This window comes from Hemiscyllium ocellatum, chromosome 31 (genome assembly GCF_020745735.1).
Source record: "Hemiscyllium ocellatum isolate sHemOce1 chromosome 31, sHemOce1.pat.X.cur, whole genome shotgun sequence".
Lineage (NCBI taxonomy): Eukaryota > Metazoa > Chordata > Chondrichthyes > Orectolobiformes > Hemiscylliidae > Hemiscyllium > Hemiscyllium ocellatum.
Genome location: NC_083431.1, coordinates 51,253,757 through 51,276,544, shown reverse-complemented (window position 1 = coordinate 51,276,544; position 22,788 = coordinate 51,253,757). Strand labels below are relative to the sequence as shown.

General features: G+C 44.4%; 1 protein-coding gene across 1 annotated transcript in view; it reads right to left on the bottom strand.

Annotated features, from left to right (window-relative positions):
- p2rx1 (purinergic receptor P2X, ligand-gated ion channel, 1) overlaps positions 1-21,345 on the bottom strand; it is a 103,344-nt gene extending 81,999 nt beyond the window's left edge. Inside the window, exon 1 of the mRNA XM_060848080.1 lies at positions 21,030-21,345. Within this exon, the coding sequence (XP_060704063.1) occupies positions 21,030-21,172 (143 nt within the window). The 5' untranslated portion in view covers positions 21,173-21,345. The remainder of the gene's footprint in view (positions 1-21,029) is intronic.
- Between the last annotated feature and the right edge of the window lie 1,443 nt (positions 21,346-22,788).

Sequence of the window (22,788 nt, the reverse complement as noted above, 5' to 3'; positions counted from 1 at the left end):
GAAGCTGATCTCCAGTGTCTGCAGTCCTCACTTTCTCCAAGCCAGCCATTCAGCCCATCAAGTCCATACCAATCCTCTGAAGAGCATCCCACCCAGATACACCCCATCCCTAATCCTGCATTTCCCGTGGCTAACCCACTTGTCCTGCACATTCTTGGACATGATGGGCAATGTGGCGTGGCCAATCCTCTTAATCCACGTCTTTGGGCTGTGGGAGGAAGCTGGAGCACCCAGAGGGGATCCGCACATGGGGAGACTGTACACAGACAGACAGTCACCTGAACATGGAAGTGAACCTGGGTTCCTCGTGCTGTGAAGCAGCAATGCTAACCACTGAGCCACCGTGTTGCGCTCACAGTTCCTGCTGTCAGTCCTTACAATCAGAATTAGTGAAGAGGGGATGTGCTGAACAAGGGAGAGATGCAGGAACAGGAGGAATCCTCTGAGGAGGAAGAGGAGGGTGTGGATCTTGAGGTGAAATGGGCACAGTAACAAAGAGATAGTGACAGGACAATGGTCCAGCCAGCCTCAGGGAATATTATTACCACTTGCTTCTGATATTCCTGAGACTGGAAAGCACATGGGAATACTGGCTGGAGACTTTCCATTTGCAAATCCCAAATTCCTTTATCCAGTTGGAAGATGGATCTCTACTGGGTGTATGTCACATCAATAACAGTTGGACCTGTTTGTTACTCTATTCAATGGCAAAGTTCCTTTCTTCTTTCAACGGTGGCACTGATGTCCTCTGCTGTGTGAAGGCTGTGCTGACCTTGGCTGAGCCCAATGTTGGAGATGAAGCAGCTGTCACCCAGTCAGCACTCAGCCTTGGTGGTGCTGAAGTGATCTTTGTATCAAAGATGTAGGAGTCACCGCAGGGAGTGCACTCCCTCAGGAGAATTACCAAATGGCCATTCCTCCGAACAATGGTCCTTCTGAGAGTTGCCCTATCACTAACCCTTCAATACTTCAGAGTGTATTCACTGTGTCCTTGCTATGCCCGAGCAACCTCTGACAGCATTACAACTGCAATGGGCCATGATGTCTGCACTGACTTTCTCCAGAGTGAGGGAATAGGAATGTGGGAGTTATCCACTAGCCACCTCGCAGCCTTAAATATTACACAGTATTCTTTTGAGAAACTCATGCGCAGGGCAAAGCTTTCTCTGTTGGAAAGTGTGGGAACTCCACAGATTCCAACATCTCTCCCTTCTGAAGAATGGCCGATTTGGACATTCCCAGGCTCCAGTTCCTTACCTTAAGCCACATTAGATTTGGTACTGGGTAATGAGCCCGGCCAAGTGTTAGACTTGGAAGTAGGTGAGCACTTTGGTAATAGCAATCACAGTTCTGTTATGTTTACTTTAGTGATAGAAAGGGATGAGTTATACCACTGGGCAAGATTTACAGCTGGGGGAAAGGCAATTACGATGCGATTACGCAAGATTTAGGAAGCATAGGATGGCGAAGGGAACTGCAGGGGATAGGCACATTAGAAATGTGGAGATTATTCAAGGAAAAGCTCCTGTGTGTCCTAGCTAAGTATGTACCTGTCAGGCAGGAAGGAAGCTGTAGAGCACTGGAGCCATGGTTTACGAAGGAAGTGGAATCTCTGGTCAAGAGGAAGAAGAAGGCTTATGTTAGGATGAGATGTGAAGGCTCAGTTAGGGCGCTTGAAGGTTACAAGGTAGCCAGGAAAGACCTAAAGAGAGAGCTCAAAAGAGCCAGGAGGAGACATGAGAAGTTGTTGGCAGATAGGATCAGGGTAAACCCTAAGGCTTTCCATCGGTATTTGAGGAATAAAAGAATAACGAGAGTAAGATTAGGGCCAATCAAGGATAGTAGTGGGAAGTTGTGTGAGGAGTCAGAGGAGAGAGTGGAAGCACTTAATGAATATTTTTCGACAGTATTCACTCTAGAAAAGGACAATGTTGTCGAGGAGAATACTGAGATACAGGCTACTAGACTAGATGTGATTGAGGTTCACAAGGAAGAGGTATTAGAAATCCTACAGAGTGTGAAAATAGATAAGTCCCCTGGGTCAGATGGGATTTATCCTAGGGTTCTCTGGGAAGCCAGGGAGGAGATTGTTGAGCCTTTGGAATTGATCTTTAAATTGTCATTGTCTACAGGAATAGTGCCAGAAGACTGGAGGATAGAAAATGTGGTTCCCCTGTTCAAACCTTATTGAGTTCTTTGAGAAGGTGACCAAACAGGTGGATGAGAGTAAACCGGTTGATGTGGTGTATATGGATTTCAGCAAGGCTTTCAATAAGGTTCCCCACAGTAGGCTATTGTACAAAATGTGGAGGAATGGGATTGTGGGAGATTGAGCAGTTTGGATCAGTAATTGGCTTGCTGAAAGAAGACAGAGGGTGGTGGTTGATGGGAAATGTTCATCCTGGAGTCCAGTTACCAGTGGTGTACCGCAAGGGTCGGTGTTGGGTCCACTGCTGTTCGTCATTTTTATAAACGACCTGGATAAGGGCGTAGAAGGGTGGGTTAGTAAATTTGCAGATGACACTAAGGTCGGTGGAGTTGTGGATAGTGACGAAGGATGCTGTAGTTACAGAGAGACATAGATAAACTGCAGAGTTGGGCTGAGAGGTGGCAAATGGAGTTTAATGAGGACAAGTGTGAGGTGATTTACTTTGGTCGGAGTAACCGGAATGCAAAGTACTGGGCTAATGGTAAGATTCTTGGTAGTGTAGATGAGCAGAGAGATCTCGGTGTCCAGGTACACAGATCCTTGAAAGTTGCCACCCAGGTTGACAGGGCTGTTAAGAAGGCTTACACTGTTTTAGCTTTTATTAATAGAGGGATCGAGTTCCGGAACCATTATGCTACAGCTGTACAAAACTCTGGTGCGGTCGCACTTGAAGTATTGTGTACAGTTCTGGTCACCGCATTATAAGAAGGATGTGGAAGATTTGGAAAGGGTGCAGAGGACATTTACTAGGATGTTGCCTGGTATGGAGGGGAGGTCTTACGAGGAAAGGCTGAGGGACTTTAGGCTATTTTCGTTGGAGAGAAGAAGGTTGAGAGGTGACTTAATAGAGACATATAAGATAATCAGAGGATTAGATAGGGTGGACAGGGAGAGCCTTTTTCCATGTATGGGGACGGCGAGCACAAGGGGGCATAGCTTTAAATTGAGGGGTGATAGATATAGGACAGATGTCAGAGGCAGTTTCTTTACTCAGAGAGTAGTAAGGGTATGGAATGCTTTGCCTGCAACGGTAGTAGATTCGCCACCTTTAAGTATATTTAAGTCGCATTGGACAAGCATATGGGCGTACATGGAATAGTGTAGGTGGGATGGGCTTCAGATTAGTATGACAGGTTAGCACAACATCGAGGGCTGAAGGGCCTGTACTGCACCCTAACGTTCTATGTTCTATGTTTTAGAATCCCAATTTATAGGCATGTGGTCCCCTGACAAATGAGACTATCTATGGTCACCTATGTTGTTCATAATCAGAGAGGAAGTGATGTTTGGGAATTGCAATCTAGCAAATCCTTTTGCTGACACCATGTGTGGAATGAACTGTTAGCAGGAGGTAATAGTTCCAGATACTGTAACAACATTTAAAAGACATTTGGACAAGTACATGAATGGGACAGGTTTAGGGGCCAAATGCAGGCAATTGGGACTTGTTTAGTTTGAGAACCCTGGTTGGTGTTGGACCGAAGGACCTGTTTCCATTCTGTCTGATGCAATGACTATATTTCACATCTCTAACATCCCATTCTAGTTAACACCATCATGTTGGGATAGTAAGGCTATAACTGAGATTATAAGAGGAGAAGCAAATAGATATTTACAAAAATGCACATACTTATATCAATATAAATGTGCCCTCAGACTGGTTTTTAACTTCCTCTCCATATTACTATTTCTAGAGGTTCCCCAGCAGGAGTGGAGGAACCCTGCTTTGTGGGATGCTCTATTGACTGAGAAGACTTGAGTGGTTGTCCCATGTAGGATTTTGACTTTGAAAATCTTGGCCCAGTTGCGAGAGTCCCACCCAGACTCACCCCTTTCCTCCCGATGGGAGAAGCTGTACGTTACAGAAAGTGGGGAGGAGGCTCAGAGGGGGAGGGTCCTCTGGAGGGTGCTAGCAAGAAGCTCTGGGGCTATCTGTCTGAAACACTTCTTCCATGTGGCTGTTAGCACTACCCTGTCGCCCTGAGAGGAAGGGGGCACCTAGAGAGTGCTTGATGTCCCGATATCCCCTTTGCCTCTTGTGACCAGAGTGATGGAGTACAGGTCCTTCAGCAACTGAGCTATTTCTCCAGCATTGACAGCCATCCTTTCCACAGAGACAGCCAGGTGTACGGGTGTCATAGCCAGCATGATGGTGAGCCACCTTTAGGTCCAGCCTATTTTTGCCTGATGGTCTCAGGCCTCTTTCTCAAGTTTGGTCATGTCAACCTCGAGCTGAGCATGTCAGTTATATGTGCTCCCTTGAGCCTAATCTAGTTAGAGTAGTCCCTGAGGTGAGAGTATCTGCACTGCTGGAGAGTGTGGGTGAGGATGTCCTACTGCTACATTCCTCTGGATTTCACACTCTTCCTCCTCAGAGCTGGAGCTGGTGTGACGGGCTCACTCCCAGAGTGAGGATTCCTGGATACCACTGGAGCCTGTAAAAGTGAAGACAGGTAGTGAGTCGATGGTCACAGAGAGAAGGTTGGTCAGAGCAATGTGCCTGCACCAGTGCTCACCTGAGAACAGTCGAGTCCAACCGCAGAGTGACTGGGATGCTGGCCCATTATTGACTCCCCGTCACCTCGGGAGCAATATTCCTCTTCACCATCTACTTCGATAGGCCTTTCCTCACCAACACAAGCTTCCCCAGCCCCCAGCACCACGTCATGATGGGGATCCACTGGTGTTGCTCTGGGATGGACACAACAGACTTCACACAACACCAGGTTGTAGTCCAACATAGAAGAATCATAGAATTCCTACAGTGTGGAATCAGGCCATTTGGCCGTACAAGTCCACACCGACCCTCTGAAGAGTAACCCACCCAGACACTTTCTCCTATCCTATTATCCTATATTTACTCCTGTCTAATGCACCTAACCTACACATCCCTGAACACTATGGTCAATTTAACATGGTCAATCTGCCTAACCTGCACATCTTTGAACTGTGGGAGGAAATAGGAGCAACAGGAGGAAACCCACGCAGTCACTGGGAGAATGTGCAAACTCCACACACACCATTGCCTGAGGCTGGAATCGAATCTGGGTCCCTGACGCTGTGAGGAAACAGTGCTAACCACTGAGCCACCGTGCTGCCCTGGTTTATTTGAAATCACAAGCTTTCAGAGCACTGCTCCTTAGTCAGGTGAAGTCTCTAAGTGTCTTGGCAACGGGTCTGCAGCAGTTTGTGAGGCTGTGAGGGTGGGTGAGGTTTGCCCAGTGTGTGATTCAGAAAGGTTAGCCGTTGGAATGGCCGAGCTGGGTGTGAGCCCTTGACCGGGATCACGCTTGTGATGACTTTGCAGGCTGTGAGGTTTTGTGCCGTGTAGTGGCCGTGTCAGAGTGAGTGTGAAAGTGAGGGGGCAGAGTGAAGATGGTATCACTTCCCTTTGTGTAGCACAGGAGATAATTTACTCCTCTCTTTCATCATCCTTCACATGGGGCCCAACTGTACTGACCAGCACTGTGACCTGTCACCTTTGACCTGTGCCCAGGCTGGGTGGATCCGATATGATAGCCTCTTGAGACTGTTTGGCAGGAGGATGGTGTCTCATGTTTGTATGACATTCAGGGCACCTTCCATATAACAGGAAGCCCAACAAGAGCTTCTTTTTGCTGGTAACTCTTATGTAGCAGAGCAAGCACCAGATTGTGACATGCAGCATTCAAAGTGAAGTCCGGCAGCTCACACGGAACACAGAAAGTTCCATCAGAGTTGAGTTCAGCTCCTCAATCTCTCACTCCCCACAAGACTTACTTGCATTGGAAACAAATTGAGAAGTACATGACTGGCCGAGATAATTCATGTGGACATAAAGCCTTCCAATGTACTTTCACATTGAAAGGAAATATACCACTCTTTAAAAAGATGATGTGCATATCTATGTGACCTTATCTTTATTTGTTTTTCTCACACACGCATTGCGTGTGTTGGTTTTGTGTTGAGTAAAGTGAAAAAGTATATCAAGCTGAGTGACAGAGGAAAATGGACGAAACCAACTCTGTCCGCATGCTTATATAAAAATAGAATGAAAATAGTCAGGGACTATATTCAGCTCACAGCAGAAATTAGGATATCATATGGATTTACTCATGAAATCCTGAGCGGTTAAGATCTTCCCAGATGAGAAGAGATACAGGAATACATCACTGCAGAAAGAATGTGTGAAGTTTAATTATTAATGTTCACACAAGCATTCTGTATAACAAGGAGTTGTGGGGTTACTTCCGATTGTTTACAACACAATTAAAAGCACAGAATTTAATGAACTCATATTTATTCCACTGCCTGAGTTAAATGCCTCCCACCAACTGCGGGGGCCTGTTTGTTGGACAGCTCGTTACTATGGTGTTAGCAATAATATAAGGATAACTTTGAACCTTTCAAATTCTTCAGAAATAGTGAAAAGTTCCATAGGTTGTTCGTCAGCAGCTCTGTTAGTAATGACTCAGGTTTAACTGCTAAATTCACCCTCTTGTGAATGACATAGACTATTCTTTGAAATCTGTGTCTGTTAACAATCGGCTCTCTGGTTGTTCTGTTGTGTTTATCTGACAGTTAGCTGGGAGCTCTAACAGTTAGCTGGGAGCTCTAACAGTAAGCTGGGAGCTCTAACAGTTAGCTGGGAGCTCTAACAGTTAGCTGGGAGCTCTAACAGTAAGCTGGGAGCTCTAACAGTAAGCTGGGAGCTCTAACAGTTAGCTGGGAGCTCTAACAGTAAGTTGGGAACTCTAACAGTTAGCTGGGAGCTCTAACAGTTAGCTGGGAGCTCTAACAGTTAAAAGAGTGATGACATTTAACACTAGACTGATGCTTGCAAGAATTGTGTCTGAAACTTGACATCTGAGGTTTTATTTATGTTTCTCCCCCAGGTGCCCTGTGGGTATTCCATCCATATTGCTGAAATCGGAAGCTGTGAAGATATCCTACAGGCCCTCCTAAGATTTAATACCTTTGTTATCTTTGAAGTTCAAACTAGGGCCGTGGAATTTTAAAAATAAAGTTTGCAGGTTGTTTTAAAGGAAATGTCCAGCTGCCCCATCTCACCAGGCTTGCTCCCTATCTGCACTGTGTTATTTCCAGCAGCTTGATTAGATGGGCCAAAGGGCCAAGGTGTGGCAGAAGGGGTTTAATTTAGATAAATGTGAGGTGTTGCATTTTGGTAAGGGCAACCGGTGCAGGACTTAAACACTTAATGGCAGGGTCCAGGGGTGTGTTGCCAAACAGAGAGACCTAGGGTGTAGGTGCATTGTTCCTTGAAGGTGGAGTCACAGGTAGACAGGAGGTTTGGCACGCTTGTCTTCATTGGTCAGTCCATTGAGTACAAGAGTTGGGATGTCATGTGAGGCCACTTTCCAATTCTGGTCATCCTTCTATAGGAAAGATGTTGTTAAACTTGAAAGGGTTCAGAACAAATTGACTCGGATGTTTCCAAGATTGGAGGATTTGAGCTATAGAGAAAGGTTGAATAGGCTGGGGCTATTTTCCCTGGAGCGTCAGAGACCTGAAGAGGTTTATAAAATCATGAGGGGCATGGATAGGATGAATAGTTAAAGTCTTTTCCTCAGGAGTCCAAAGCTGGGGGGCATAGGTTTAAGGGGAGAGGGGAAATATTTAAAAGGGACCTAAGGGGCAGTGTTTTCACACAGAGGGTGGTACGGGTATGGAATGAGCTGCCAGAGGAAGTGGTGGAGGCTGGTACAATTGCAACATTTTGAAAGCATCGGGAAGGGTATATAAAAAGAAGGGGTCAGAAGGATGTGGGCCAAATGCTGGCAAATGGACTCACATCAGTTTAGAATATCGAGTCAGCATGGATGAATTGGGCCGAACAGCCTGTTTCCGTGCTGTATAACTCTATGACTCTATAACTTGTCTTGACAACAGGGTCACCTCACTGTTTGTTTGTGTGAGTTGGTAAATAAAGCTAATAAAGTTCCAATTGCACTAATGTGCTCAGAATATTTTATGCTTCAAGTTCCACACCCAGCATGATGCCTCTGTAAACAAGTGCAGCAGTCGTAAGAATCATTCCAACAGAGATGTACTGATCTCTGATCTACACCCTGTCTAACAAGGTGGATAATATTTGAATCTTACTGACGTAGATATACAGAATAGCAGGGAGGGCCTCTCATCCCACCATTTCTGTATTAGTTCTTTAAAAGAGCTGTCTACAAAACCCTGCACTCCACATGTTAACCTATAATCAGTTTATCCCAATTGTGCAATTCTTTTATTATTTCATATTTTTATTTTAATGTTTCTTTATAACGATATTATTTAGTAAAATTCTCTCGTGGATGTGGTTATGACTGGTTTGTTTCACAAGGATCTGTTGCTGATCCCCAACTGGCCTTGAGAATGTGGTGGGGAGCTGCCCTCTTGAATCAGTGTAATCTGGAATGGTGGACGGACAGCCCTAATCCTGTTACGAAGACAGTTCCAGGATCCTGACGGAGTGACGATGCAGCATCAGCAATGTCCTTCTAAGCAGGATATTGTGTGGCTTGGATTGTGTTGTAACAGAGTCATAGAGTCATACAGCACGGAAACTAATCCTTTGGCACAGCCAGTCCAGGCCAAACATAATCCCAAACTAAACTAGTCCCACCTGCCTGCTCCTGGCCCATATCCCTCCACACTTTCCTATTTATGTACTAATCCAAATGCCTTTGAAACATCCACCACTTCTTCAGGAAGTTCATTCCAGATTATCTATCTTTCTATAATTCTGGGAAAAAAAATTATCCTCTTGCACCGTCTATACTCCTCTCGGGCTTGTCCCGTTTTGAGCCCTCAGTATCGGCCATAACCCTCCTTTTTTCTCTTTATCCCATGCTGTTTATTCTTCAATATCCAGAGTTCACAGGATATCTGCCCTTTACATTTGAACATGTTGATCCTTCACTCTCCATATTTCCTTCTTGAATACATCCCACTGTTCTGACACATAGGTACCTAGAAACATCTGCTCCCAGTATATCTGAATCCTATTAAAATTGTATTTGCCCAGTTTGGAACTTTGATTTCAGGCCCATCCATAGCAATTTTGAACCTAGCCAAGTTATGATCACTCTCTGCAAAATGCTCTCCCACTGATATTGCAACCACTTGTCCAGCTTTGTTGCTCAAAATTACGTTCAAACCACTCCTTCTCTTATGGATCCTTCAATATAATGGCAGAAAAACTGTCCTGGATGCATTTTAAGAATTCTACTGGCATTAAACCTTTTAAACTATGGTTCTCTCAGTTAATGTTTGGGAAACATATCCCTTGCTATCATTACACACCGTGTAAAAAATGGTCAGCACTTTCTCTGACCTGTAAAAACCAATTTGAGAGAGGAAACATTTTTTGCTATCTGCATCAACACTACAGCCACCCCTGCCCTCATCGCTTCCAACATTTCAAATAAATGTCCTGTATTCAGCGCCCCAGTTATGAATAGGGAGAGATGATCAGTAGCTAAATGACAACACCAAGTTTTAAAAAGACATTTAAATCTCTGAGTGTTAACAGACAAATGCCAGGCTTCTTTGTAAGTCTTAAAAGAAAGACTAATGTTTATTATTCAACATAAGAAATTACAGCCACATGCACTCACTTTGGGAAAGATTGTGATTACACAAATAGCATGTCTATAGGTCTTAGGATTTTAAAAGTTTTCTGTGGTACTTGATTGTCCCTTGGGAAGACTGGAAATGGTGCTGACATTTTTTTGTCCTTTTCTTTCCTTTCACTGAAGGGAAAATCTCTTGTGGTTTCAGAAAGACAGACTGGTTGGTGTTTTATGTTCACAGGAGCCGATTTCTCCAGTCCAAACAGTTCTTTAGGCAGAAGGATTTCAAGGTCAGCTGAAGTCTCTGTCTAGTGGTGTTCCCTCAGACAGGGACTTGTTCTTTCGCTAGGTTAGATGTTCTGGTCTTCTTAATCCTCTTTATCACAAACTTCTTGTGATCAGAATATCTATTTTTATTGTCTTTGCAGTGATTGTAATGAGGTCAGTCAGGTGGACCTCATAGAACACAAATTCCCTGATTGGGGCTATTAATCTGGTCCAATCAAGGAGCCCTAGCTGACATGAAAGGGTGAATGTCATGAATCTTTGCACTCTGAATACCTGACTCAGTGAGAGGCAGTGCTATTGTCAAAGGCTGTGCATCTGTAGACAAAAAGGTGATTGGCGATAGAATGCCAGCCTGTGAAGAGTTATTTCAGCCCTCATAAATAATTTGGATGGGTTGAACATTGTCAGATAATACAGTTCAGGTATTACATATCCATTTGCTCACTTGATAAAATCATGTTTCTCACATCCATTTTCTCGATTTCAAGTTTGGAGTGAAAAGATTAATTGGAGAATGGAAACCATTAACTACAAGAAAGTTCATTGGTATTTTAATGACTTTTCAGATATATGTCCAGAAAGGAGATTTGCATTTTAATAACTTAGTCAAGACTTGTCTAGACCTAAGAAATAGCTCAGGGTTCTCCTAGTTTCTTTATGTATTGACAAGAAAGAAATCACCTGACCTCTTCACTTTTTATTTGACAAAAAAACTACCTTTTAAATTTGAGAATATCTAACCCTATCTCCCTCAAAATGATGCCAATTAGATTATATAGCCTTGCCATTCTCATAAAGTTTGGCTCATCATTAAATTGTATCTGTCACATTGTATCTGCCAAGGAAATTACAGATAGTATCAGATCCAAGGAAGAAGCATACAGATTGGTCAAGAAAAAAAAGATAGGTGTGAGGATTAGGAACAGTTTGGAATTCAACAAAGAAGGAGCAATGGATTGATTAAGAAGGGGAGAATGCAGTATGAAAGTAAACTCACAGGGAATGTAAAGGCTGATACTAAGGTGAAGAGGAGGAGATGGGTGAAGACAAATGTAGGTCCCCATAGACCAAGATGGCTGAGCAACTGAATACATACTTTGGTTCTGTCTTCACAAAACAGGACATAACTCAGACACCAGAAATGTTGGGGTATGCAAGGTTTAGTGAGAGGCGAGAACTGAGGGAGATCAATATTAGTAGAGAAATGATGCTGGGAAAATTGGTGGGATTGAAGATGGATAAACCCCTAGGGCCTGGTAATCTATATGCCAGGGCCCTTAAGGAAGGGGCACCAGAAATAAGAGATGCATTGGTGGTCATTTTCCAGGATTCTATAGACTCTGGAACAGTCCCTGTAGATTGGAGGGGAGCTAATGTCACTCCGATATTCAAAAAGGGAGGTAGAGATAAAACAGGGAATTATAGGCCAGTCAGCCTAACATCATAGCGGGGAAAGTTCTCAAAACAATTATTAACATCTCTATAGTGGAGCATTCAGAAAGCAGTGGCAAGATTAGACAGAGTCAGCATGGGTTTATGAAGGGGAAATCATGGCTAACAAATCTGTTGGAATTCTATGAAGATGTAACTGGCAGAGTTTACAAGGGGGAGCCAATCAATGTGGTGTATTTGGATTTTCAGAAAGCATTTGACGAAGTCCCACATGAGAGATTATTGTGCAAGATTAAAGTGCACGGGGTTGGGGGAAGTGTATTGAGATGTATAGAAAACTGGTTGTCAGAGAGGAAACAGTGTAGGAATTAATTGGTCCTTTTCAAACTGCCAGGCAGTAACTAGTGGTGGTGACACTGGGATCAGTGCTGGTACCCCAGCTATTCACAATATATATCAGTGATTTGGATGAGGAAACAAAATGTAACATCTCAAAGTTTGCAGAGTTACCAAGTTGGGTGGGAGGGTAAGCTGTGATGAGGATGGAGGGATCCTTCAGCATGATCTGGACAGGTTGGGTGAGTGAGCAACTCAATGGTAGATGCAGTTTAATTTGGATAAATGTGAGGTTATACACTTTGGAAGCAAAAACAAGGTGGCAGATTATTACCTGGATGGCTGTACATTGGGAGTGGGGAGTGTGCAGTGGGACCTGGGTGTCCTTGTGCACCAGTCACTGAAGGTAAGCATGCAGGTGCAGCAGGTAGTAAAGAAGGCAAGTGGGATGTTGGCTTTCATTGTGAGAGGTTTTGAGTACGGGAGCAGGGATGTGTTGTTGCAGTTATACAAGGCCTTGGTGAGGCCACACCTAGAATATTGTGTACAGTTTTAGTCTACTCTTCTGAGGAAGGATGCTCTTGCTCTCGAGGGAGAGTGTAGGGAAGGTTTCCCAGGCTGATCCTGGGGATGGCAAGACTGAGGTATGAGGAGAGATTGACTGGGTTAATTGTTTTCACTGGAGTTCAATGAATAAGGGAGGGGAATCTAACAGGACTAGACACAGTACATGCAGGGAGAATGTTCCAGATGGTGGGTGTGTCTAGAACCAGGGGTGGCAGTCTGAGGATTCGGGGTGGACAATTTAGGATGGAGATGAGGAGACATTTCTTCATCCAAAGAGTGGTGAGTCTGTGGAATTTATTACCACAGGAAGGAGTTGATGTCAAAACATTGAAGGCATTCAAGGGGAAGCTTTTGGGTTGAATGGGATCAAATGTTGTGGGGAGAGAGCAGGATTATGCTATTGAATTGAATGATCGACCATGGCTGTGATGAATGGCAGAAAAGGTGGGAAGGGCTGAATGGCCTCCTCCTGCTCCTATCTTCTGTGTTTCTATATGGCTGACCATCTCACCACTCTATGTTCTCCTGAAGTGTCCTACTATCTTGTTCTCCATTTATCACATTGGCACGTTTGTAACAACTACAAACTCCAAACCTACACACCCTGTACCCGTGCTTCCCTAATGTTTTCCCTCTGTGACCCATTTTGAGGCTTGCAACTCCTCAATGAAACTGACAGTGGGGTTGGGCAGCGAGGAGCCATGAAAGTGGGGCAAACAGGCTGGCATTGCTCACTGGCCATTGCTGCCTGAGAGCTTACTATCCCGAAATGTCAGCTCGCAACCCCATTTGGGAAACACTGTCTGAGACCCAAGTCCAGGCCATTTATCTCTACCATCAAAAACAATATTTCTAATAATACACCAGGAATGTCCACTAAATATGTTCTTTCAGTTAGAAAAGTGACCTACTCAACATATGCTACCTTGATCTCTTAGTCAGTCATATAGCCAAGTTACTGCAGACCCTTTAATGCCACCGTGTATTTGTTTAATCAAGCTGGTTGGAGATTCTTCAATACATGTCTTTGAGAGTCCACTTATGTATTTACTGTTTTAGTTTTGTTACCGTTCCCTGGTAAGATTCGTCAGACTGTTTCCGTTGACAAATCTATGCTGATTGCACCTTATCAGCAAATGATTCTCCAAGTCAGAATTCATTTTTTTAATGACATTTCTTTCCTGCAGCTTCACGCTGCAATAATATGATGCTTCCCACCCATAGTTATCAGGTTTATGCTTGTTTCCTATTACAGGGCAATGGCTTATCACTGTCAGGGCAGGTGATAAATGCTGGCCCACTCAGTGATACTGATGTCCCACCAGTGAATAAACAAAATTTTACAATATCCCAGCCCTCAAGGACCACTCCCATATCTAAGGAAGATCAAAAGATTGTGGTCAGAACTTGTGTTATCTTTAACCCAGCTTCCCTTAGCAACTGATAATGTGGTCCCTTTGGACCAGGTGGCCAACTAGTGTTGAGCGAAGACAGCTTTCTATCAGTTTTCATCTTGTCCAGTATCTCTCCCTGCTCCTGTTATCTTGTGACATTAACTCCATTCTCTTCTGTTGTGAAGACCAGTGCAAAGTTCCCAGTTCCTTGACAAGAAGGTTTCATTTCCTCTTCCTAACTGACCCTGCCTTTTCTTTGACACTGTTTACTTTTCTATATTTATAAAAGTTTTTTTTAATTGCCTGCTATTCTTTTCTCACGTTCTCTTTGTCCTTTTGTCATCTTTTATCGCCTGGGCAACCACTTTCTTATTCCAATTGCTTTTCCACGATATTCTTCAGTGATGTCCAATTACGGGCGGCACGGTGGCACAGTGGTTAGCACTGCTGCCTCACCGCGCCTGAGACCCGGGTTCAATTCCCGACTCAAGCGACAGACTGTGTGGAGTTTGCACGTTCTCCCCGTGTCTGCGTGGGTTTCCTCCGGGTGCTCCGGTTTCCTCCCACAGTCCAAAGATGTGTGGGTCAGGTGAATTGGCCATGCTAAATTGCCTGTAGTGTTAGGTAAGAGGTAAATGTAGGGGCATGGGTGGGTTGCGCTTTGGCGGGTCTGTGTGGACTTGTTGGGCCGAAGGGCCTGTTTCCACACTGTAAGTAATCTAATCTAATCTAACCTCTTCTTTGTGTTTCAATTTATTTGAGCTTCTTACTTCCTCTCCTCATCTTACAGCTATGGGCTAGCATTTATCAGCCATCCTGAAGATTTGACCACATTTAGAGTCATAGAGATGTACAGAATGGAAACAGACCCTTAAGTCCAACATGTCCATGCGGATCAGATCTTCTATGGCCCTAGGGTCATAGGTAGGGCAGACAAGGTCAGGACATCAGGGGGTGGCATGGTAGCTCAGTGGTTACCACTACTGCCTCTCAGCACCAGGGTCCTAGGTTTGATTCCAGCCTTGAGCGACTGTCTGCATGGAGTTTGCACATTCTCTCTGTGTCTGTGTGGGTTTTCTCCGGGTGCTCCGGTTTCCTCCCACAGTCCAAAGATGTGCAGGTCAGGTGAATTGGCCATGCTAAATTGCTCATTAGGTGCATTAGTCAGAGGGAAATGGGACTGAGTGGATTACTGTTCGGGGGGTCGGTGTGGACTTGTTGGGCCGAAGGGCCTGTTCCACACTGTAGGGAATCTAAAAAAAATTCTGATGGATGTTAGTGAACCCCAATAAAAATTGACAGTGTTACATCGTCACTAGTGGGACAGCTTTTTAATGACTTAAAATTTTTCCATCTGCCATGATGGGTTCAAGCCCGCGTCTCCAAAACATTAGGTATGAGTTCCGGATTTCTAGTCTGGTGACATTAACACTACGCCACCAGCGCTCCCGTTTTAAGTAAGTCTGTTGCTCCTCCAGAACAGAAAAGACAAAATCTAATTTGTACAGAGTGCTGTGGTCGTATTTTGTCCAGCTGATGGCTAATCTGGTCAAGGCTGTTGATCGTTAAAGCGCAGCAGGTTAGGCAGCATCCAAGGAACAGGAAATTTGACATTTCAGACCAGAGCCCTTCATCAGGAATTCCTGATGAAGGGCTCTGGCCCGAAACGTCGAATTTCCTGTTCCTTGGATGCTGCCTAACCTGCTGCGCTTTAACCAGCAACACATTTTCAGCTCTGATCTCCAGCATCTGCAGACCTCACTTTTTACTCCAAGGCTGTTGATCACTCATCGATGATGTAGGTTGACAGAGAGGTGGAAGGTGTTAGGTTACTGGAGATTATAGACAGATTGGTCAGATGGACAGAGCAATGGCAGATGGGCTTTGACCCTGATAAATGTGAAGTGATGCACTTTGGAAGGAAGAACAAGACAAGGGAATACTTAATAAATGACAAGACACTAGGAAGCTCAAAGGAACAGAGGGATCTTGGAGTGTTTATCCACAGATCCATGAAGATGGCAGTACAGGCGTGATTAAGAAGGCGTATGGGTTGCTTGCTTTTGCTGTGCAATAAATTCTAAGAGCAGGGAGGTCATCTTGGAGTGTACTGGAATGAGCTGGAGTACTGTGTGTGAAGCTCTGGTCATCGCACTGTAGGAGGAATGTGATTGTAGTTGAGGGTGTGTGAAAGAGAGTCACTAGAATGTTGCCTGGGACGGAGCATTTCAGCGATGAAGAGAAACTTGATAAGCTGAGGTTGTTGTCTTCAGACTAGACCAGATTGAGAGATGACTGATAGAGGTGTATAAGATTATGAGGGGCGTGAACAGGATGGATTGGAAGTATTTGTTCCCCTTAGTCGACGAGTCATTAACAAGGGCCATAATTTAAAGTGCAAGGGAAGAGGTTTAGTGGGGAGTTGAGGAAAGATAATTTTCTTTAAAAAGTACTTGGATGAACACCTGAAGTGTCACAACATTCAAGGCTATGGGCCTTATGTGGGAATATGGGACTAGGATGGGTAGCAGTATATTTTCTGTTGTTCAGGCTCAATGGGCCAAATGGCCACTTCTGTACTGTATGATTCTATGAGTCATCAGTTTCTCAATGATTAAAGAGCCGTTGACATTCCAGAATTGAGTAATGCCTGCTACATAACACAGAGAAATCGAACTCAGCAGGTCTCTTAATTTGTAAGCTTGATCAGAGCTGCTATGTTAAAAGGTAAAGCTTGTCTCTACTCTCCACTGATGCTGCATGGTCTGACAGAGGTTTTCCAGCGGTTTCTGGTGCATGGAACCTTTTTTTTGCAGAACTGGTGGCAGTGAGTGGGTTAATTGTTCAAACTGCTGTGTCCACATGTCTGTGAAAGTACTGTGAAGACGGCAAATTCATGGTTAACACTAAAAGGGGAAGTGTAGTCAAATCTGAGGATGCAGATAAGTGTTAGGATCATTTATACAAATGGGCTGACGGATGCAAGATGTAACTTAATAACAATAAACGCAAAGTGTTGGAGGAAATGATGGGCAACATTAATACCGAATCAGTATGGAGGGGTTTAGAAAAACACCTGAAAAGAATGTGGAGTCCAGGCAACATGACTGACAGTGAGGTGAACTGATCTGTGGCATAAAGCTACTACACTTGCATTAGCTGTCAGATGCTAGCTGAATCTCTACAAGTGATTGGCCAGACCACAACTGCACAATGGCATTCACCTCAGTGCCTGCTGGTTATTGGACGATGGCAGTGAAGTGGCAATATCGCTGGTTTCATAATACTAGAGGGTAACACCAAAACTGTGGGGGCATGGGTTCAAATCCCATAGCAACAGCTGGCAGGATTTCTACAAAATCAATTAGAACGATCTGGAATTGAACACTAGTCTCAGTAATGGTAACTGTGCCTCAATTGTTATAAAAGCCTATCTGGTTCACTTAGAACTATAGAATCCCCATAGTGTGGGAGCAGGCCTTTCAGCCCATCGAGTCCACACCAACTCTCCAAAGAGCATCCTACCCTGACCCATCTCCCTCCCTATCCTTTTAACCCTGCATTTTCTCATGGTTAATCCACCTAGACTGCATATCCCCGTCCCACTCTGGGTTTCATGATCAAAGTGGTTGGCCTGAAGTGACACCATGTCATAGTCATAAAGTCATCCAGCATGGAAACAGACCCTTCTGTTCACTAGTCCGTGCTGACCATGTTCACTTAAGGAAGGAAATCTGTTGTCTTTCCCTGGTCCGGCCAACATGTGAATCCAGACCTACAGGAATGTGGGTGACTCTTAACTGACCCCTGAAATAGCCTAGAAAGCCATTTAGTTTAAGTGAATTTGGGGATGGTACTGATAGATCATAAAACATAGAATAATACAGCTCAGAACAGGCCCTTCAGCCCTCGATGTTGCACCGATCTGTGAAATAATCTAAGGCCATCCTCCTATACTATCCCATCATCACCCATGTGCTTATCCAAGGACTGTTTAAATCTCCCTAATGAGGTTGAGGTAACTACATCGGCAGGCAGGGCATTCCACACCCTTACCACTCTCTGAGTAAAGAAACTGCCTCTGACATCTGTCTTAAATCTATCACCCCTCAATTTGTAGCTATGCCCCCTCATACAAGCTGACATCATCATCCTAGGAAAAAGACTCTCACTGTCCACTCTATCTAATCCTCTGATCATCCTGTATGTCTCTATCAAATCCCCCCTTAGCCTTCTTCTTTCCAATGAGAACAGACCCAAGTCTCTCAGTCTTTCTTCATAAGACCTTCCCTCCAGACCAGGCTACATCCTGGTAAATCTCCTCTGCACCTTTTCCAATGCTTCCACATCCCTCCCGAAATATGGCGACCAGAACTGTACACAATATTCCAAGTGCGGCCACACTAGCATTTTGTATAGTTGCAGCATGACATTACCGCTGTGATACTCAGTCCCTCTACCAATAAAACCTAACACTCCGGATATCTTCTTAACAGCACTATCAATCTGGGTGGCAACTTTCAGGGATCTATGTACATGGACTCCAAGATCCCTCTGCACATCCACACTACCAAGAATCTTTCCATTGACCCAGTATTCTGTCTTCCTGTTATTCTTTCCAAAGTGAATCACTCCACATTTAGCTGCATTAAACTCCATTTGCCACCTCTCAGCCTAATTCTGCAGTTTACCCAAGTCCCCCTGCAACCTGTAACATTCTTCCACACTGTCCACTACTCCACCGACTTTAGTGTCATCTGCAAACTTACTAACCCATCCATCTATGCCTGCATTTAAGTCATTTATAAAAATGACAAACAGCAGTGGTCCCAAAACAGATCCTTGTGGCGCACCACTAGTAACTGGACTCCAGGCTGAATATTTTCCATCAACAACTACTTGCTGCCTACTTACAGAAAGCCAGTTTCTAATCCAAACTGCTAAATCACCCTCAATCCCATGCCTCTGCATTTTTTCCAAAAGCCTACCATGTGGAATTGTATCAAACACTTTACTGAAGTCCATGTACACCACGTCAACAGCCTTACCCTCATCTACATGCTTGGTCACCTTCTCAAAAACTCAATGAGGTTTGTGAGACACGATCTGTCCTTGACGAAACCAAGTTGACTATCTGCAATCAAACTGTTGCTTCCTAGATGATTATAAATCCTGTCTCTCATAATCCTTTCCAAAACATTTCCTACAACAGACGTAAGGCTTCTTGGTCTATAATTACCTGAGTCATCTAGATTAGATTACTTACAGTGTGGAAACAGGCCCTTCGGCCCAACAAGTCCACACCGACCCGCCGAAGCGCAACCCACCCATACCCCTACATATACCCCTTACCTAACACTACAGGCAATTTAGCATGGCCAATTCACCTGACCCGCACATTTTTGGACTGTGGGAGGAAACCGGAGCACCCGGAGGAAACCCACGCAGACACGGGGAGAACGTGCAAACTCCACACAGTCAGTCGCCTGAGGCGGGAATTGAACCCAGGTCCCTGGCGCTGTGAGGCAGCAGTGCTAACCACTGTGCCACCGTGCTGCCCCATCTCTACTGCCCTTCCTCTGGTACTAAACATGTAGACAATGACGACTCAAAGATCAAAGCCAATGGCTCCAACATCTCCTCCCTAGCTTCCCAGAAAATCCTCGGATAAATCCCATCCGGCCCAGGGGACTTGTCTACTTTCACTCCTTCTAGAATTGATAACACCTCTTCTTTGTCAACCTTGATCCTTTCTAGTCTAATATCTCGTATTTCATTCTTCTCCTCTACAATATTCTCCTCTTCCTGAGTGAAAACCGATGAGAAATATTTGTTTAGCACCTCTCCGACCCCCACAGGGTCCACACACAACTTCCCACTTCTGTCTTTGACTGGCCTTATTCCTACCTGAGTCATCCTTTTATTCCTCACATACCTATAGAAAGCTTTAGGGTTCTCCTTTATTCTATTTGTTAAAGACTGCTCATGTCCTCGCTTTGCTCTTCTTAACTCTTTCTTTAAATTCTTCCAAGCTGATCTGTAACTTGACATCGCCTCATCTGTACCATCTCGTCTCTTCATCACATAAGCCTCCTTCTTCTGCTTAACAAGAGATGCAATTTCTGTAGTAAACCACGGTTCCCTTAGCTTGTCACTTCCTCCGTGCCTGACAGAGATATTCCTATCAAGGACACGTAATGGCTGTTCCTTAAACCAGCTCCACATTTCGATTGTCCCCGTCCCCTGCATTTTGCTGCCCCATTCTATACATCCAAAGTCTTGCCTACTTGCATTATAATTGCCCTTCCCCCATGCATAACTCTTACCCTGTGGCATATACCTATCCCTTTCCATCGCTAAACTAAACGCAACTGAATTATGGTCACTCTGTCCAAAGTGCTCACCTACCACTCAAACACCTGGCCTGGTTCATTACCAAGCACCAGATCCAATGTGGCCTCCCTTCTTGTTGACCCTTCGACATAGTGTGTCAGGATACCCTCCTGTATATATTGGACAAAAACCTCGTTACATCCCATGAATGAATAAAGAAAAATCTTCTACTGACTTCAATACAATTGCCTGCAATGGGCAGCCAATCCAATAATGCTTGTGACCAGACAGTAAGACAGAGATGTATTTGGTAAGGCATGCGTTGAAGGACATTGAGCTGGCCAGTAGACCAAGAGACGATATGGTCAACCTTATAGAATATGCCACCCCAATATGGGGCCTAAAGTGTGTCATTAACGTTGACGCTGAATTGTTGGCCTTGGCTCCCCAGCCTTGGAAATTCCAGCTGTACGCCCATTCCCAAAATACCTGACCAACAGCGAAAACCCATCCTTGTATAGGGAAACTAGAGAGAAATAAACTCAATTCAAATAGCAGAAAGAATGCCTTCACATTAGAGGTGATGAATGTCAAGATTTATTTACCAAGTGGATATTCAGAGTTTGGATTTACACTCAGCAGGAATTACAGAAATTTAACATTTGCCCGTCCACGTTCATCAACGAGAAGTGTAATTTCAACACTGGAGATTTTAGTGCCATTTTAGTGCCATTTTAGTGCCATTTTAGTACCATTTTAGTGCCATTTTAGTGCCATTTTAGTGCCATTTTAGTACCATTTTAGTGCTGTCTGGGAAAAGTATCAACACTTTTCTTGCAGATAACGCAAAGGTACAGGCTTTTTATCACAACTGTGGCTCTCAGCCAAACTCTGCTGCTGACAGGTTTACACTCAGACTAAAGGGTTAAAGAAATGTACTCTTACCCAATGATGTAAGCTAGCACTCCTAGCTGGATCAATCGAAAAATTAACCCAATTCTTTTGTTTCTGATGGTCACCATCCGAGGGGTGTCATACTCGAAAAAGAAGTCAGAAACATTTGTGAGCAGCCTGTCTGTTTCCATCATTGCAGAGAGAGGCCGGTTCTCGCCAAAGTGGAAGCTCTGACCCTTCAACAGTGGGTGCAGTCACCAGAACATCTGTAAACGGCTGTCTGTCTGATAACTTGTTTAACCCTGATGGGCGGAGCCTGTTGACAAAGCTATTTCTTGGTTAACAACCAGCATTTCCACTTATGGTCTGAGACCATCTGGAACCGACAACGTAGTGTATATGCAAAAAAGAAACGAGGAGAAGTAAATTAATTTTTATTAACCCTTTGTTAGCTTTTGTGACATTTCTGTTCAGAGAAAGCAAGGGATATACTGGTATCCTGGAGAAACCATTCACTTGCAAACACAGCATCTGACCCCTCACTTTATCGGAATGGTGTCATTTTGAGCTCTATTCTCCAATAAACTTTCAGCTCCGTGGTACAGTCTCTTTAGGGAATGGCAGATTGAGGTATCAGAAAGGGCTGACGAAGGGCTTTTGCCCGAAACATTAATTTTCCTGCCCCTCGGATGTTGCCTGACCCGCTGTGCTTTTCCAGCATCACACTGATCTAAACTCTGGTTTCCAGCAGCTGCTGTCCTCCCTTTTGCCTAAGGTATCTGAAAACTGACCATGAGTTCTCTGATGTGAGAGGTAGAGAAAGAGCATCTGGAGCCTTGCAATTTAAACTCTCAACTTTAATCCTAATGAGGGGGCGAATCCAATACTGTGGCCTGAGATCCAGTCAAGCAACAGCAATGTCTAAATGAAAAGGCATGAAAGAAAATATTGTATTGCTTTTAACATAACGTTTCTCCTTTGCATTTACAACTCTGGCCCTTGTTTACAAATCACTCCAAAGCCACATCCCTCCCTATTTCTGTAAACATTGCCTGTCCCACAACCACACAGCATTCCTGATTTTAATCGTCCCATTAATGGCAGCCATATCTTCAGCTGTCTAAATGTTAAAGCTCTGGAGTTCCCTCTTTCAACCTCTCCTCCTGCTGACTCCAGGATGTTCTTTACACCTTACCTCTTTGACAAACTCTTTAGCTCGACTTGTTTAATATGATTAGTTTAGATTCCCTACAATGTGGAAACAAGGCCACCTCGCCACTCCGAAGAGTAACCCACCCAGACCTGTTCCCCTATCCTATACTTACCCCTGACTAATGCACCTAACTGATGAAGATTTGCCCGAAACGTCGATTTTCCTGCTCCTCGGATGCTGCCTGAACTGCTGTGCTTTTCCAGCACCACTCTGATCCAGAATCTGGTTTCCAGCATCCGTAGTCATTGTTTTTACCTAATGCACCTAACACTACGGGCAATTTAGCAAGGTCAATTCATCTAACCTGCACATCTTTGGCTTGTGGGAGGAAACCGGAGCACCCGGAGGAAACCCACGCAGACACAGGGAGAACGTGCAAACTCCACACAGTCAGTCGCCCGAGGGAGGGATCAAACCCAAGTCCCTGGCACTGTGAGGCAGCAGTGTTAACTATCGAGCCACCGTGCCGTCCAAAATATCCCCTTGTGTGACCTATTATTACATTTTGTTCCATAATGTCCCCTTGCAGAGGACCTTTTATTTTACACAAAAGGTTTTATAAATACAAATTGTCATTGTAGATATCTTCATGGCCAG